The sequence below is a fragment of the Macrosteles quadrilineatus genome, unplaced genomic scaffold, assembly GCF_028750875.1.
Source record: "Macrosteles quadrilineatus isolate MER2022 unplaced genomic scaffold, UCM_ALF_1.0 Scaffold_7__1_contigs__length_78375512, whole genome shotgun sequence".
Taxonomy (NCBI): Eukaryota; Metazoa; Arthropoda; class Insecta; order Hemiptera; family Cicadellidae; genus Macrosteles; species Macrosteles quadrilineatus.
The window spans coordinates 5,830,277-5,849,109 of record NW_026542600.1 but is presented as its reverse complement, the minus strand read 5'-3'; the positions used below and the strand labels follow the sequence as shown (position 1 = coordinate 5,849,109).

General features: G+C 34.0%; 1 protein-coding gene across 1 annotated transcript in view; it reads right to left on the bottom strand.

Annotated features, from left to right (window-relative positions):
- The window catches only part of LOC128997772 (plasminogen activator inhibitor 1 RNA-binding protein-like), an 82,779-nt gene extending 75,223 nt beyond the window's left edge, over positions 1-7,556 (bottom strand). Inside the window, exons 1-2 of the mRNA XM_054423449.1 lie at positions 7,232-7,556; positions 1,674-1,803 (exon numbers count right to left, since the gene is read on the bottom strand). Of these exons, the coding sequence (XP_054279424.1) occupies positions 1,674-1,803; positions 7,232-7,481 (380 nt within the window). The 5' untranslated portion in view covers positions 7,482-7,556. The remainder of the gene's footprint in view (positions 1-1,673; positions 1,804-7,231) is intronic.
- Between the last annotated feature and the right edge of the window lie 11,277 nt (positions 7,557-18,833).

Sequence of the window (18,833 nt, the reverse complement as noted above, 5' to 3'; positions counted from 1 at the left end):
AAGGACTACGTACAATATTTTACAATAGAACTAAAATACTTTTTTGCAATCCACTACAAACCAAATTTGAAGGCTGCTCAAGCCTTAATGCCCTTCACAAAGTCAATCCACATCAAACATCATCAAAACTGTTCTGAATTAGTTTCATATTTGTTTGTGTTCAAGTTGTGGCATAGTCCTGCACCTAATGAATGTGAGGGGTTTTACTGTAGACCTATTTTCATTTCTTTAGTTATAAATCTATTTTTAAAACTTTAAATCTGCCATTTTAAAAATTGAATGGTAGGCCATACCAGAAACTAATATGAGAAAAGACATTTTGTGACCTTTGTTTTATTAAAATTAATAAATACAGCAGACTCTCCCTCTCTTATCCGGACTCCTCGGGACCGAGGCCAATCCGGATAACGGGTTTTCCGGTTAAACCGACGTCCTCAAAAACTTGTTAAAACGGACTGCTTACTGTGATATTCGACTTAAATTTAGGAGAGCATTGTATTTAGACACGTGATCACTGGTCTCAAATCTTTCCCACGAGAACAGTCGTTTCAGTACTGCCCACTTCCTGCCGATCTAGTCCGGTTAAACCAATGTGCTGATAAAAATTGTCCGGTTAAAGACATGCCACATCCGCCGAGTGTAGTCCGGTTAAAAGGTGTCCGGATAAGAGGAAGTCTACTGTATCTTCAAATTAACTGATTTTATAATAATAACAAACTTTACTGGTTAGTTTTAAATTATTTTATATCTGTATGTATATTCATCACAAAGTTAATGTTAGACTTTTATAATTCGGGTAAATGTAAACTTGGCAGCCAAGGTGAAAAAAGATATGGCAGATGTTAAACTTTCTTTCTATGAATATGGACACACTAGTATATGGTTACCAATTAAACTCTTTATTTAACAGGAAATTGAACCACAAAAAAAAAAGAAAAGCGCAAAAAATAGGGATGTTGAGAAAGAAACTTAAAATCTTGTGGAACTGAATTACGATTAGTATTATTATTTTGGTACATGAACATACATAAGTTAACACATGGCTGTAAATGAACAAAAAAGGGTTAATTTCCTGAGTACATGCCATGTACATTTAGGCTAAAAATATGAACAACTGGATTAGGTACATTTTTAAATAGCATAAAAAATTATTCTCCATAGAAATATTTAAACATTTCATGAGAAACCCGTCTTATGTGAACATTTGTTATCCCATCACATTGAAATGAGTCTCAGCAGAACACATAAAACGGTCAATACTTTACAATATTACAAGTATTAAGGAACGTTCATATGACAAAGGCCTACAGAGAAAACTATGTTTTTAGTAAATAAAACACAACATTACACATATAAAAAATATACAGCAGCGCAAGAAGTAACTCGTGTTCAATCTACGATCGGTACTTTATAAACAATTTATAACCACTTAATATTAACAGAATATTCACAATCAATGGTACCTACAGGTCCACTGTTACTAAAAATTGAATGATAGTCTACGACATAAATAAAGAATAAAAACTTCATCAGTAGGCTATTCCTTACTACTAATGGTGTATCACCCAATACCTATATCTTTCCAACTTATCCAGCGTTTTTTATTCTACAATGCAAGTTGCATTACCTAATATGTTCTTGATCAGAAAATAATTTGTAAACAGAAGAGCTACCTGTGAAAATCACTGCCTGTTCCGGGTGGCTTGTCTGGTCGGTTTCTTTGATTGTTTCGCTCCTCACGATTCTCAGTATTAAATCTACGTTCACGTTCAGTTCTTGGAGGTCCTTTAGGTTTCACGTTCTCTGTAAAGAAAACAATGACATCAAATGACTACCTACCTGATTGAGTTATGCCTACTGTATCTTATTTAAATGTTGATCTTACTTTATCTACACTAATGAGGAGGGCTATGAAATTGGGGCTGGACACATCGTCACACAATAAAGGAGAAAAATGATGGGAGTATTTTGAGGATAGGCTACATGTGGTTCATCATTGTGTTACGCTTCTTCTCCCAGTATATTGGCAGACATGACCAGCCCAACACAATATTTAATATCCTAAGACGGTAAAGATAGTTCAGCGCACAAATGTTTATATTAGTCGATGATCAGTGTCATGATCAATACCAAATAAATCTATCGTCGACACAAAACCTTGCCTATGACCCAAAACTGCAAGTTTAAATACTTCTAATACTTAAATACTTATAAACCCTACTTTAATAAGAAAAAAAACAAAAGGCCTGGAGATAATCAACTACAAATACAAAAGAAAAAGTATGTACGTGTGAAACACTCCCATTCCATTCAACACACGCTCAATAAAGAGCTGAAGAAACACGACATTCAATTGACTATTATAACTAACAACAAAACAATTAACAATTTGAATGTTTCAAGTAACGTAGCAGATAAAGGTGAAAAGTCAGGTGTTTACAAAATTAATTGTGCAAGTTGTCTGAGCTTCTATATAGGAAAGACTGGTCGTTCATTCAAAACCAAATACAAAGAGCACCATCCATTTCCTAGAGTCGACAAACAAAAGTCATCACAAAAATCACGATAATGAACGCTCTGAACACTGGATTAGAAATACTCCACACAAGTAAGAAAGGCAATAGACTGGAGACCCTAGAAGAGTACAAAATATACAAAGCTTACACCGAAAATAATTTTGATGATATAATTTAAACGACAAACTACAGCACAAATCACATTTTAAATTCAATAGTATTTTAAATTAGAATAGGAACCCGAAGCCAGGAGTACAAAGTTCAAATGATAATGCCACCACACCGGGCACAACATAAGAACCCTCCAGTCGGTGTCTTGCTCGGACGGGAACAACATCTACCAGTACAGTTTCTAAGACAGGCCTGATCGTTTTTGTAAATTTTATTCATAATAATCGTACGTGTGTTATGTGTTCTAACTACTACGACACTACTTCAGCCGAAATTTCGTTATATGACGATGGCATTGTAATGCCGAACTGGCCGTAACCAACCAGATACAACATTTGAGCTGGATTGACGAAGGTAAAGCCTATTTTTAGTTAAGTTAAGTTATAGCTCAGGGGCTAAAATATGGATTTTAATTTAAACAATTCCCTCTTTAACACTAAATCCCTATAACAGAACTTCCCCTAACTAACTCTGCAAAGACCTAACCTCGACAAAGTAACCAGTACTCACCCAACACACCTCTAGGCACCCTGCCCCGGCCGACTGACCTCTTTCCCTACCTCAGGTGGTCTACTTATTGAACTTGACAGCTACTGAGTGCAAAGGCCTCAATGTTTACATAAACAACTCCAGCTCGCTTCCCAGCTTGCAAGGCCTGACGACAGGACATCAGTACAGCTTGCCTAGCCTAGCCTACTATCCATTACCCTATCATAAAACATGACATATAAGATTATTTAGTTTCCATTTTGTAGCCCCTGAACTGTGTAGTATAGACAAATTACTGAAACACACAGTAAAAATTTGCCCAACAATTTATCACACACCTACTGTTTTGTTTCAAAGTTAAAATTCACCATTGTTCAACTAAGCCCATTCTAAGAACTTTCAAATAAAAATAATCAAGGTTCTTTTCATTTTACTTTAAGTTTGTAGGGGAAACCCTGATGTTTGTGTTACTTTGTGTTGACTTATACCGCGATGCATTCTAAGCATCCAAGGAGGATGTAGACTACAACTCCATAAAACTATTAAACGTGGAAGCCAACCAGTTTCCTGGCCTGCATCAAAGGTGTTACACATTGTAATACTCAATTAACTATCTCTCCGCAGGGTCCGCACTCAAAAATAACTAGACCTGTGAAATATATTATTAGGTAGATAGACCTACTGCTTAAGAATAAGACCAAAAACAAGACACAACTTATATATTACATTGCTACTTTGTAAATTAATAAAAGTTGTGTTCACATTGATGTTAAATCAAATCAAATCAAAATAAATTCTTTATTTGTAGTTTCGTCAAGAAATTACAATGGTGTCATATTATGTGGAGCTTAACAGCATTTAATGTTGTTTATTTCCTCTTTAAGGCTATTTGATACAATCTACAACAAGTACGCTAATGTATTTGCATACTCTTTGAACTCTTAAGTATATTCATCAATCAAATTCCAGTTCCTATTTTAAAAATTTCTCCCACATCTTAAACATGAAAATTTTATTCCTGAAAGGTAGCCTAAGATTCCTTCAACATAAAGGATCAGGCCTAGTTAGGCCTACTTATAAAGCAGATGAATGCTTTGATCAGATAGTGCAACTCGGAAAGATGTAAGTTAACTTATACCAACCTGTTAATTTCCACTCAAGCCATCCACCGCTTAATAGGCCTATACTGTATTGCATCTCCCACCGAGTTCTAGTCCAATAAATGTAGCCTAGGCTTAAGATCCTCACCAGGTGCATACAAAACCTTAAACTATTCCAAATATGAATCCATCCTCAACCTATGGTGCCATCACCTGGCAAAGGAGACAACAATTTAACACGTTTGTAGCAGAGTTCTAGTCCAATAAATGTAGCCTAGGCTTAAGATCCTCACCAGGTGCATACAAAACCTTAAACTATTCCAAATATGAATCCATCCTCAACCTATGGTGCCATCACCTGGCAAAGGAGACAACAAATTAACACGTTTGTAGCAAAGTAGTGTCGCTATCTAGCAGGAAAGAGGTGGGATAAAGCCCTGTTCTAAACGACCCTGGTGATTTGGGAAACTATATTTTACTGTCAGAAAAGAACATCCCCACGAGCTGCAAAGAAATAGGCCTTATATGACGCTCGTGACGAGCTGGCTGATCCAAGATAACGTTAAACAACAATGAACGGCGAAGTTCCAGAACATTCCTAGCTCCTGGCGCCGTGGCCCGTTTGACGTTCCGGAACGTCCATAGCAGCGAACGTGTTAAGCAGCTCAGCTGCAGTGCACCTAAGGCCGGGTTCACACGAGCAATACATCTAGCTGTGACTAGCATTTGCCGCGGCCCTGCGACACACCAGTTCACATGAGCGACAAGTCCACAATTAGATCGAATGCGTTACATATCCTAAATGAATAAACATCGATTAAGGCAAGGATGCGAGCTGCAGCGCTTCGACCGACTGCACGTGTAACACTCTCATACATGGCTACATGTAAGTAACTGCTACGCCGAAGAGCTAGTGGACTAGCTAGCTGTAGGACCACTTAGCTAGGAAGCAGACTGTGGCGATAGTTTGCAAACAAGCTCCATCGTAGGCCTACACGTACGCTTGTGTGATCGGTCCACTACACCATGCCTGCGTCCCAGCCTAACAGCTAGATGTGTCGCTTGTGTGAACCGGGCCTAATGGTTAATCTGGCTGTGACAAGCACTAGGCCCTATCACTGACATCTTAACTCGTCTCCTGAAGGTGTGGCTAACTTAGTTCAATTTAAATTTACAAAAACCCTTGCTCTATAGGCTAGGTCTGTCTTAATTTTTTTTTAAACTTTGTCATTTTTTTAAAAAGGTAGGCCTGGGTCTAAGTCTGCTGGCTTCCTGGATTAAGCTATAAAACACAGAAATGAAATTTATATACCTACAAAAAATGCTAGCCTAAGTTATAAGTTATGCTATGATGGGACTGAGTTAGCTAAGCAAAATAGTTCACATGGTCAACCTGTGTAATTCTTAAAGGAATTTGACTGATAGAACTAGTTTAGTAATACTCAAAGTGGCTATTCCATAGCGATTGTGAAGAGTAGTAAACTTAGGCCTACAATCCTAAAATTTGACGGAAAACACATGATTGTAAATAGATAGAACTTTTGACGAAAGGTCTCTTAATATTTTTAACACAGCATAGCTTATAGGCCTACCTAGGCTTGCTTTTAACCCTCCGAGTGTTATGTGTCGAAAAATCGCTTTGTGTAGTGTTTTGTGTCAATTTTTCGACTCACAAACACTGTTTACGGCGAAGGCTCTATGACTGACAAAATCGGATTGAACTGGATCGAGTTATGTATCGTTTTATTCATTGGCAGATTCTAAGCTTTCTCCCGAGGTCTGTCTCTAAGCGCTTTTTTCCCGAGCCGATCATAATTGTAGCAGACAGCTGACGTGCCTATTTGTAAACAGCTTGGTTTTAAAACCTCGCACCGATGACTGATGTAATTTTTACGTTTATCATTGTTTTAGTGTTAAAAATCAAAAGTAGTGATAGGCCTATACGTGATGCATTATAGGTAAGAAGATTTAAATGATTTTGAAGGGCTGGTTGATGATGATCCTGAAGAAGTAGGTAGTGATATTGATGTAAATTATCAGCCAGATTCCTAGCTATGGTTAGGCTATGCATTCTTAGCTAAACGCTAAGTTATGTACTGAAATCTGTTTTTTGCCCATAAGTAACTTATTTATTTGCAAATCTACTTCCTTATATTGTTATATATTTGTAATTCTCATAAAATTTAGAACAAAGTGGCTATTTTCAAATATTTATAGGCCTATAATTTATACAATTTCATTGAGCACGAACTTATTATTTTTTTTTTTTCCAAATTTTTTTAGAAACAAATGTTCATTAGGCCTATGTTTTATATGTATAATATTGAAGCCCGTGATTTTCCAAACAAAATGGTAGGCCTATATAGAACAGTAGGCCTATAATTAACATTGTTTTTAAGCTTCTCAGATCCGTTTTAATAAAACCTTGCAAATGCGCAAAAAATAGGCAAACATTGAGGCCAAAACTAGGGACACTCGGAGGGTTAACAGTTATCCCCAGACAGGTAACTTCTGATAGGCCTAGCTCACATAAGGTACCTAGTGATAGGGCTATCAAAGGCCAACATCATCCATATTTTGAATAAAAATCCACTGAAAGTAGCTTACATAACAGGAGATTCTCAAGACAAAGTTATCGGGGCTTTAGAGGATGAGAAATAGGTAGGCCTAGGCCTAGGTTTCACACAACAGGGACCACATGGTGTTCCTATTTCATTCCTGCAGTGTTAAGAAATTGTCAGTAGAAGATATAGGCCTTCGGCCTATTATGAAGCATCAATCAAAAATCTATTAGCCTAGTAAAATATAAACTAGGCTTGCTCCCAGGCGATGATTATCAGTGTTAACATAGAACAATAAAAGCTTTGATAGGACCCGGACTAGGCCTACGTCTTAACTTATTCATTATTTTTATAACAAAACTTTAATTTCGCTAAAATATATCTTAGCACTTACCATCTTTCACTTTATGTTGTTGATCTTGGGACTTAATGTTCTGAGTTTCTTTGATTCCTTTCCTTGAAGCAACAGCAGGTTTTCCTTTGATCTCTTGCTGCTTGCCCTTGTTTTCTTTTTCCGAGAGCTTGGATTTCTTCTTCAACTCTTTCTCTTGCTCTTGGGACTTAAGTACTTCTAACGGATCTTCATCTTCATTTAAAAACAATTGATACCGATTGGTAATACCTATTCCATAAAGATTCTCCATCGTAAAAGAAATTGGAGAAAGAAATCTGGCTGAGTAGCCCTCACGACTAATACTTCAATATGGCGGCAGACAACATGAAATGAAGACGGATGACAGTCAAAAAATGTATTATTTGAAGCACTATGGGTAGCCGGAAATACTATTTTACGAGAAAAAAAATACCAAAATGATTGAGGCTTATGGATATTGAAAAACAACATACTATAATATATTCCATGGGAAAAGGTGGGCTTGCTGGAGCTTGATTTATATTCAAAAATATTTGCGTATGGTGATGAAACAGCTCTTTTGTGCTTAGCTTTCAATAAAGGGTCACTCGCTTAAACTAAAAATAAGAAGAGATCTAGACAATATATATCAAATTGGCAGATTGAAACGGATTGTTAATAAACTCATTAAAGTCTAAATTATTATTTTTCTTCGACTATAATCAATCGCGAGAAAATTTACAAAATTAATTTAGCTTATTGTGCTATAAACTTATATTATCTTATACAGTACTTGTTCTTGCCAAAGTTTCCTCCTCGGCCGTTTTTAGACAGGTACTATAAATAGTGGAAAACATTGTTTCCATGCCCAGTTCCGAACAAAACTAGTTAGTTTTGTAGTTATTAAAAATAAAGATAAAGATTTTCGTACACCAACAAACTGTCCCCATGGAGAACAGGAAAAAATCTAAAACGAAGTCAGATTACTTTTATAAGCTAATAATAATGATAATAACACTCAAATACCCCCGTCGCAGCAAACCTGCATACTAAGCGAATTTCCATTTACCCGGCTTGATTTCTACTAAAATATTCCCTATAAATTTTCAGATTTATTTCCTATTTAAATAACATTAATTTTAGTGAGTAGTTAGGTTTGCTGCTACGGGGAAGATGTTGAGGTGTGTTTTTCAATTGAAATATTGATAGCTTAGCATGAAATAAACCAAATTGCCAAATTTGATTAAAATATATCCATAAACAAGCAAACTAGAACAGTTTATTTATTCTCCATAAGAATAACATGGGAATTTTAAATTTACAATTTTTTTAATTTTCTCCGTAGTCAATGAACATTCAAAAACACTTCATACTAAATTATTTGTTTTTTTAAGCTCTTCAAAATGGTGTAGAGAGAAATTTAGAAATTTAAAGTTTTAAGGGTCAAAAATGAGAAAAACCCATTTTTACCCCATAAAACCCCCCATAAACCCCTGATCCCATGGTCCGATTATGCTGGTTCGCGAACTCGTTCGAATAAATGTAGGATTACACGTTTGTACCAAATTTCATCAAAATCGGATCAATTTTGCTCGAGTTATCGCGCTAACGGACACATATCCCATGTAGCACAGATGGTTGGGCCAACGTTGGTAAATTGTGGAGCCACACAGTTGGCCAACGGTAGAAATGTCACCTCTTTAAACTGTTTTCCAGCCAACCATTGTCCAACAATGGCCCAACCATCCAAAAATACTGATGGCCAACTAACCATAACACAACTGATATCCAACCAACCGTTTTATTTCACACAAAATAATAAAGATTTAGTACGAAAAGCATAATTATTAGTTGAGTAAATTGATTAAATAGTTCATAAAAACAAATTTTGAAAAAAAGCTAGAACAAAATGTTATGGCCCAGACGGGTCTCGAACCCGGGTCCTATGACTTATGAACCTCTTACCTTACCACTGAGCTATCTGTGATTGTTGATATAGAGAGTTTTCAAGTGGTGAAAGAGTAGCCGACAGTTGCAATAGTCCCAATACTTCAAACATTTTTGATACTACACAGTATAATATGATTCTGTTAATCTGTTAAGGCATCATAAGTAGTTATTATTTTTTTGTTTTGAGTTAGAGAGGATACTGGTATTTGAATATAGATTAATTAATTACCATTAGATTATTAATGCTATTATAATTGACTGTTACATGATTAATTACTCTTTCCCCTTAAATTGTTGCAAATAAGTTAAAGAATATTAATTTAAAAAATATTTGCATTATTATAATTATTAAAATTCATTGTTGTAGCCCCGGAACTGTAATATATAAAATATCTGGTTTTACAATACCTTTATCAGTTCCAAAAACTTTTGGAAACTTTTGGAACTGATAAAGGTATTGTAAAACCAGATATTTTATTATAATTATGTTGTGAAAGCTAGACCCAGAGAATGAAAGTCGTGTAAACTCAACTATGGACCATCGTTGGTCCAACAAAAGTATCTTTTGTTGGTCCAACGGAGTGAAAAACGGTTGGACAACGGTTGGCTTGATGTATGATACCCAGCAATTCATATTAATGTATTTCATTAACAATGAACCAATGTTAGTCCATAGTTGTAAATATTGGTTGGCCCAACTACGAGATATACAGTTGGACAACGGTTGGTTGGTTGTGGAAGCTTCAACCAACCATCGACCAACTGTCCCACAGTTGGCCAACGTTGGCCCAACCATCTGTGCTATATGGGATATAAATATATATATATATATATATATATATTAAGAAAACTGTAGTGACTAGGGCTACTATTTTGATATATAAAAGCATTATTAAAAACTAAGTACCCTTTTTTTAATTCATTTTATTTAACAACTACTAGTTTCGGCGATTATGCCATAGTCATGTTGTTTTTATATCTAACAAATACAATAAACATTTTATCTAAATAATAAATACAATCATATGATTACATAGGTTTTGATGACTTTAGATTTCTTCTGTTTTAAATGGTCTTTATACTATATATAATAATTTTCTCTCTTAATTTAACTGCAGGATTTTTTCAAATATTGGATTGCATTTGTTGATGTTCATTTTGTTTAGTAAATTTTCTGGGTGTTGTTTATAGTTTTTGTAAATGTAAAAATCTTCTTTAACATGTAATTTTGATTTGTCTTTTTCATATTCAAGGATTTTTAAATTTTCGTGGATGCTTTTGTATTCATGGTCTGTTTGTATTAAATGTTCTGCAAAATTAGATTTCATTGTTGTGCGGTTTCCTGATTTTAATGCTTGAATATGTTCTTTGAACCGTTTTTCAAAAGTTCGACTTGTTTGCCCAATGTAGGATTTATCACAATTAGAACATTTGATTTCATAAATACCTGATTTTCTTATATTGTCTTGATTTTGGTTAGCTATATTTTCTTTTGAAATTTTGTTATTGATCATTTGAAAAGCATTATTCTTTGTTTTATAACTGATTATTACATTTGAACGGTTGAAAGTTTTTCTTAGGGCTTTATTAATTTTGGTATTGTACGGTATACAAATAAATTCTTTTCTCTTTTTGTTTTCTGTTCCTGAAGTAGTTCCTTGTGTTTGAAGTTTTCTCTTAAATTTCTTCTTAATCATGTTTTCAATTATAGATGGATTGTATCCATTTTTCACTGCCAAATATATAATAGTATTTTTTTCTTTGTTAAAGTTTTCAGTGGACATAGGAATATTTACAAGTCTGTGTGTTAACGAATGAAATGTTGCCAATTTATGTTGCCATGGATGATTAGAATGTGAAGGTATGATACTGTTTGTTGTAGTTGGTTTTCGGTAAATTTTAAATCTGTGAATGTGTTTTTCTTTTGAAATGGTTATATCTAGAAAGTTAATGTGTGAATGTTTCTAAAGTCATCAAAACCTATGTAATCATATGGAAAGAAATTGCTAAATTTTATGTTTTTTGGGTCAAAAATAGGAAAACCCTATTTTTACCCCATAAAACCCCCCGTAAACCCCCGTTCCCATGGTCCGATCATGCTGGATCGCGAACTCGTTCGAATAAACGTACGTTTACACGTTTGTACCAAATTTCATCCAAATCGGATGATTTTTGCTCGAGTTATCGTGCTGACGGACACATATATATATATATAAATATATATATATATATGAATCTGAACGGATGGTGTTTTTGGCCTCTGGGGACCTCAAAATGAAAAAGAAAATCGGTCCCGGGTCTAGGTCTTACCATGAGACCTACGGTAATAGCTACTTCCCTATAGGAAAATTCGCTAAAAGAAGAGTCTAAAATAATTCTAAAAGTATCCAAAATATGTCCTCTTTGCAAAAAAGCATGTGTTTGAAGAGGAAGATGCTGTTTTTTGTGAAGGAAAATGTCTGACTTGGTACCATCGAGAGTGCATAGGCATGACTATTGATTGACCACTAAGATGACATCTCAGAAAGAAAAACTTCTTGGACTTGCCCCACATGTGAAGTATTTGTAAACACTTCCAAAGTCGATATTTTATTGCACAATTTGTCGCGGTCCATATAGGAAACAATGGAGTTGCTTTAGAAGAGCTGCCGGAAGTTATTGTAAATAGTTGTAAATATATGTTTTTGTTAAATAACCGTGTGATGTGATGCTGTCAAGTGTCAATCCCACATTGTCTTTGTGGGTAAAAGACGAATGAGAAGGATGAGGTATTAGTCAAGGTGACACACCTTACGTCCATACCTAGGCAAGCATAGTATATAGTAGTCTAATGAAATGAAATGAAATGCTTTTATTATTTTCCATTAAGCATGAAATACAATAGGCATCGTCAGAACAAATACGATATACAATTTTCATAAAAATTAAAACTAAAATGCAAAAATCACACAGCAAACAAAACCAAAAACAAACCATGCACAAAACTACTGTCAAAACATGCATTAACGACAGTCTTGAATGTGACCTGACTAGCATTTATAGTGACCTCGAGAGCAAACTGCTGGAAACTTGCAAAGTCAGACCAGTGTTTCTGTGCAGTGTACTAGCAAGATATGACAAATCTCTAAACCACCCGGTCAACCTGGATCTGTATATATTAAACAACTACTTAAGAGAGCTAAGCAATAGGATTGACAACCTCTTTTTAATAGATTTGGATGGACTGCAGAGATTTGATTTTACAACACACGGCCTGCACCTTAATAACAGAGGGAAGTCAAAGGTAGCGTTGTTAATTGTTAATGCTATAACTGACTGGTGCAAAAAGATTCAAGAGGCTACTTCAGCAAACAAAATGGAACTTGTTGAGAAAATAACAAACTCTGAGGACGCTGCTGTAAAAATACTGGAAGCTGATATGAAACAAATTATCAAACAAAACTTGAATAAGAAAAATACAGCCTTTGCACATTGCATATCAGCAGATTTCACACACGAAAGAAATATGAGTGCAGGGGTAGCAGTTGCCTTTAAAGAGGAGTTTGGTAAACCAACAGCTAATGATTATTGCGAACCTAACTTGACTTTACAAACAATTGACAATGGGGCTCATGTATTTAGCCTAGTAACAAAACTAAAATATTTTCAGAAACCAAAAAATAACCAGTATGCTTTTTATGATGCTGCTTTTGACCAAATCATTGATCAATTCAATAAGCATAAATTAAAAACTTTAATTTGCTCGCCTTTAGGATGCTCAAGAGATCAGGTACCACTTCTTCATTTTGCCAAACACATTGTCAGATTCCAGAGGTCCACTGATGCAACAGTTATCATAGTGTCATCTGATGAATACTACAGAGAAAAGTACAAGAACAAACACCTGCATTCTGAGTTCCTGAGAAATCTTGAACAAGCAATTGCGGTGGAGTCCACCACCCAGATGCGGCAGCGAGTTGACAGCGAAGTGTCGACCGTTCCCACCACCCAGAGGCAGCAGCGTGATGACAACGAAGTTTCAACCTTTTCCACCAGCCGCAGCGACACAGCACCACAGTGTGATAGTGAAAGTGTCAGTGAAAAGGGCAATAATGTGTTACCTGTGTGCGAAGTCTCCCTAATGTCACCTGAGACATCATCATCAAAATTAAAACCTGATTCTTTGTCTGGCTCAACAAATGAAAAAAACGACCTTTTTGTGCCACAAAAAATAACTTAAGGTTACACAATGTCTGTAAATTTACCAAATCAATTCAGAGTAATGTTAATTCAACAGTAAATTATAGGTTAGGATTAAATTTGTTTCACATTAATATTCAACATCTGCCATCACGAATAGAGTCCCTAGAAATTACAATTAATGAGTTAAACCCTGATATAATAGTTTTAAATGAACATAAAATGGTAAATTCTGAAATAGAAAGGTTCAACTTAAAAGATTACAGTATAAATGCCTCCTTTTCAAGGGTTTTATCTGTTGGAGGTGGTGTCATGGTTTTAAGTAAGGATAGCATGAAGTATAAAAAAGTAAACTTAAATTGTATTCAAAACATAATTTTAGAAAAAGAATTTGAATGCTGTGTTGTTGAGTACAAAACAGTTGGGTTGAATTTTGTTTTAATGGCAGTATATCGATCTCCAAGTTCTAGCGTATCAGTATTTTTAGAAAAATTATGTTTTTGTTTAAGAGTATTAATTAAGAGATTCAAATTTGTATTAGTTGTAGGTGACATTAACATAAATGTTTTGGATGACTCAAATCGACAAAAGCTCAATGATGTTTTGCAATTGTACAATATGAGATTTTTAGTTAATTTTCCTACCCGAATAACTTGTACTACAGAATCCGCATTAGATAATGTTTTGACTAATTTTGATGAGCTTTCAATTAGAGTCGAGGGAATTGACACACAATTATCGGACCATGATGGGCTAATGGTATCTGTAGATCCTTCTGTTGGAGAATACTTAAATAAAGCCAAAATTAAGCACAAAAATAAATATGTGACAAGAGAAACTAGAGTGTTTAATGAAAGCAATTTGTCATTGTTTGGTACGATATTAGAAAGACAGAATTGGTTTAGTGTATATAATGCTAGTGTTGATGTAAAATTTGATACTTTTCATGACATTTTTATGTACTATTTCAATTTAGTTTTTCCTAAAGTTAAAAAACGGTCCAGGAATTGTAATGATAGTTGGATAACACCTGATTTAAAACAAGATAGACAGAAAATTGTAGAGTTAAGTATAGAAGCCAGAGTTGTTAAGGATCAACAAATGTTTAACAGAATTAAAACTTTAAGGAAAAATTACAAACAGAATTTAATTAATAAAAAAAAAGATTTTTATAAAAATAAAATAGAAGAATCTAAAAACGTTAGTAAAACAACCTGGCAGATCCTCAACTCTGAGATTGGTAATAAGAAAAAACAGTGTAGCAACATTGAAATTGTATATAACGACCATACATTAGAAGATCCGCAGGAAATTTGTAGACATTTTAATGATTTTTTCTCCAGTTATGTTGAACGTTCGATAATTCCACAGTTAGATCCAAATAGTCAAAATAACAATGATGCTCTGCCTTGTTTCAATAATTTCACAAATCAAAATTTTAAATTTAGACCAGTTACAGAAATTGAAATTAAAAAAATTTTAAGTTCTTTTCCAAATAAACTTTCAACTGGATATGATGAGGTTCCAATGATAGTGATAAAGAAAGCAAGTAATCAACTAATAAAACCAATAGTCCACTTAATCAATTCCTCTTTTATTAGTGGGATCTTTCCGTCAAAACTCAAAATTGCAAAGGTAATCCCGATCCTCAAAAAAGGAGATGCACAAAATCTAGCCAACTATAGGCCATTATCATTATTACCAACCTTTTCTAAAATTTTTGAAAGAGCAGCCTACAATCAGTTAGTACATTTTCTAGAAACCAATTGTTTGCATGATAAGGAACAACATGGATTTAGACCAAATAGATCAGTTATTACTGCTGGCATAGATTTCATTAATTCGGTAATTGACTCTGTGGATAAAGGAGAGAAAACAATAGGTATTTTCTTGGACCTGAGCAGAGCTTTTGATAGCGTCTCACACAAAATTCTTTTAAACAAAATCAAAGGCCTGGGAATCAATGGCAATACTTTAAATTGGATTAGCTCATACTTGGTTAATAGAAAACAATTTGTTGAAATAAAAAGTACCATTAATAATCAAACAGTCACCAGTCATTCTTCGCTAGCACAGATGCAGCATGGGGTCCCGCAAGGTTCTATCCTTGGACCTCTGTTGTTTTTGTGCTATCTAAAAGATATTCCACATTCTTTTCAAAATGGCTCAACAAAAACACTTTGTCTATATGCAGATGATGCAAGTTTCAAAATTAGTAGCAATACAATAAATAATTTGGAACATAGTTCTTCTTCAGCTTTATTGGGTATCCATAACTTTTTAAATAATCACAGACTATTATTAAATACAAGTAAAACCAATTTTATCATGTTCAATGCAGGAAGAAGTAAAAATTCAGTAAATCCAGTAATAAAAATAAACAACCACTCTTTGGAAAAAGTTGTTTCGACCAAATTTTTAGGCTTAACATTGGATGAAAATTTATCATGGAATCTCCACATAGATCATGTAGTTAACAAAGTCACCTCTGGATTGTATGCTTTATATAGGATGTCTAATTTTTGCTCAGTAAATACATTAAAAACAATTTATTTTTCTCTTATTGAATCAGCAATCAGTTATGGCATTGAAATCTATGGAGGTACATCAAAACAAAATTTGGATAGAATTCTTATTCTTCAAAAAAGGGCGATAAGAATCATAATGAATTTGAATTTTGGTGATTCGGTTCGTCAGCATTTTACAGATTTGGGCATAATGACTGTTTACAGTTTATATGTTTTTCACACAGCACTTCATGCTAAAAAACTAAGTATAAACAATCTGGTTCCCAGGTTAGGTGACAGCCATTCCTATTTTACAAGAAATAGAAATCAAATTGCCATTGATTTCCACAGGCTAGAGTTTTATAATAAAAAACCATTAAATGTGGGTGCTAAGTTTTTACTACGGCTACCTGTGGAATTGAGAAACGTTAAATATGTAAACATGTTTAAGAAAAAATTAAAACTGCATTTGACAAATAAAACATTATATAAATTTGATGAACTCTGACAACCATACTTTTTGTTGTTTATGATGATCAACTGTTGTTTTAAATATGTACCTTATGGCTTATGGAGGAAATGTAAAGAAATTAGTTTGTTAGCTGTAATTTAGTATAATGACGCCATTCGATGTATACCACTGTATATACCGTAATATGAATAAAGACATTTTCAATTCAATTCAATTCAATTCAATTTCAATTCAATTCAATTCAACAAAACAATCTGTTACTTACTACATAGGAAAAACTCTCTCACAGTCTCCTTGGGAATGTCGAAGAAATCGTTGGTCTTATAAAGTGGTAAAGCAAATAAAAGTGCCCGGAGATTGTTTTTGAATTTTCTGTTGGTTTGGTTCCAAGCTGTAGAAGAATTGTGGTTAAGAAGCCTTGACTGGAATTTCTTTTTGTTTTACTTAACCTAACAAGGTACATCAATATTGTTTTTAGTTCTGGTATTGTACATATGATAATCACTCCTACGACTAAAGTGACTGGAAATCATTTTTTACATGCACAACTGAAACAAAAACATACAAACTACAAACAGTCATGATTTCCTCATTTACAAAGAGAGGTCTGCCATTGAGATATAGATTATAATAACTGGAGTCACTACTCTCTGGTTAAACGTTAGAGGAAAACGTGCCACTGTTTTGGCTGGTTTGTTTTTGGTGTTTCGTGTTGTTAGGTTGGCCGTGTGATCGGTTGGTGGGATGCTGTCAAATAATTCCAATTCATTCAAACCTAAACATACTATTTATTTGGGGTTATGTTATCCGTTATTTCAGGGACTTGTATCAAAAACTTATTTAAGTTATTGCACGTTAAAACCTCTGTATTTAAAGTTATTTTGAAACATTATAAATTGTTTTTGTTTGATGGTAAATAAATACTAACTTATTTACCTCTTTTAAAGCTATGTGGTGAAAATAGGCTAGTCAAGTTTCCTGGTTTGGAGATATTGGTTTAGGCCAATAGCCTTATAGCATTTGATTAAATAACGACCATCGGTTTATGATCTTGTTAAAATGGGTTGCTCTTGCTCGTAAAATAGACTAATCCATTATATTATATATTATATATATAATATATTGCAATCATAATGTTGAGTTGGCAGATTTTTGTTTACTATCATCAACAAAACAGGATGACGCCATCTTGATTTTGCCTCTCTAATTTGACAAGTCCCACCAACCCGATCACCCGGCCAACCTAACAAAACGAAACTCTGAAACAAAACCAGCAAAAACAGTGGTACGTTTTTAAAACACAGAGTGGTTACTCCAGTTATATTATTATAGCTCAGTGAGGTCTGCAAGGGGCATCATACTCAGCGTTTGCTAGGATTTTTACAGCTCTTTTTGTATTAGCAGTACAACTTTTGCAGATGATTCAACCTTTTTGTCATGTGGACCTGATATAGAACAGCTTTCTGATGATGTTGGTGTGGCAGAGAGTAATTTTACTGACTGGTTTGCTGCTAATTCATTACTTTTAAATAATGAAAAGACAAAAAATGTAATATTTTAGTCTTAGAAGTGTACCTGAAAGATTAGTTTCGAATGAGTATGTTAAGTTCTTAGGAGTCATAGTTGATAAGCAATTATCTTGGTCCCCACATATTGAAAATCTGTTAAGTCGTCTTTCAAGGGTTATATTTTTGTTCAGTAGACTAATTCATTATGTACCTTTTGATTATATTAAGTCAGCCTATTTTGCACTATTTCAATCATTAGCAAGCTATGGTCTGATGTTCTATGGTAGTTCGAGTAAAATTCAGGAAGTATTGTTATTACAAAAAAAGGTTATTAGAATAGGTATGAAGCCTGATAGATTAGCACACTGCAAACCGCTATGAGTTTGGCGTCATGACAACAGTAAATTTGTATATTTTCCAACTTTTATTGTTTACCCACAAAAATAGGGACAATTATGATTGTAGAAATGATGTACATAGTTTTAGCACTAGAAACTGTTGAAAAATAAATGTACCACAAGTTCGTTTAGAAAAAAACTAGGTCCGGACACATTGTTATGGGCATTAGGCTTTATAACCGATTACCAACGGCTGTGATTTGTTTAGATGACAACATTTTTAAGAGAAAAGTGCATTCATTTTTAATAAGTAACCCACTCTATAATGTAAAGGAATACTTTGATCTGCCTCATAATTTATTTAATGAAATAGCATAGAGCATTATATATAGACATATTTTATATTTTTCTAATTTTTTTGCAATCTCTCGCCATGTACACTGTATTATTGTATTTTTATATTTCATTGAACCTCAGATTATGTCTTATATTTTTTAGGTATTCATTGAATATGTGACGCATACAATTGTATGAAAACATCTTGACTTGTCCATGCATGTAAAAATGACAAATAAACGTCTTATGTCTTATGTCATCATTAATTTCATTAATTACATTGTGGAATTCATATTTGATAGAATTTGATTTTGTTTTTGAGTTTTATAAAATAATTAATATGACTTTACATAG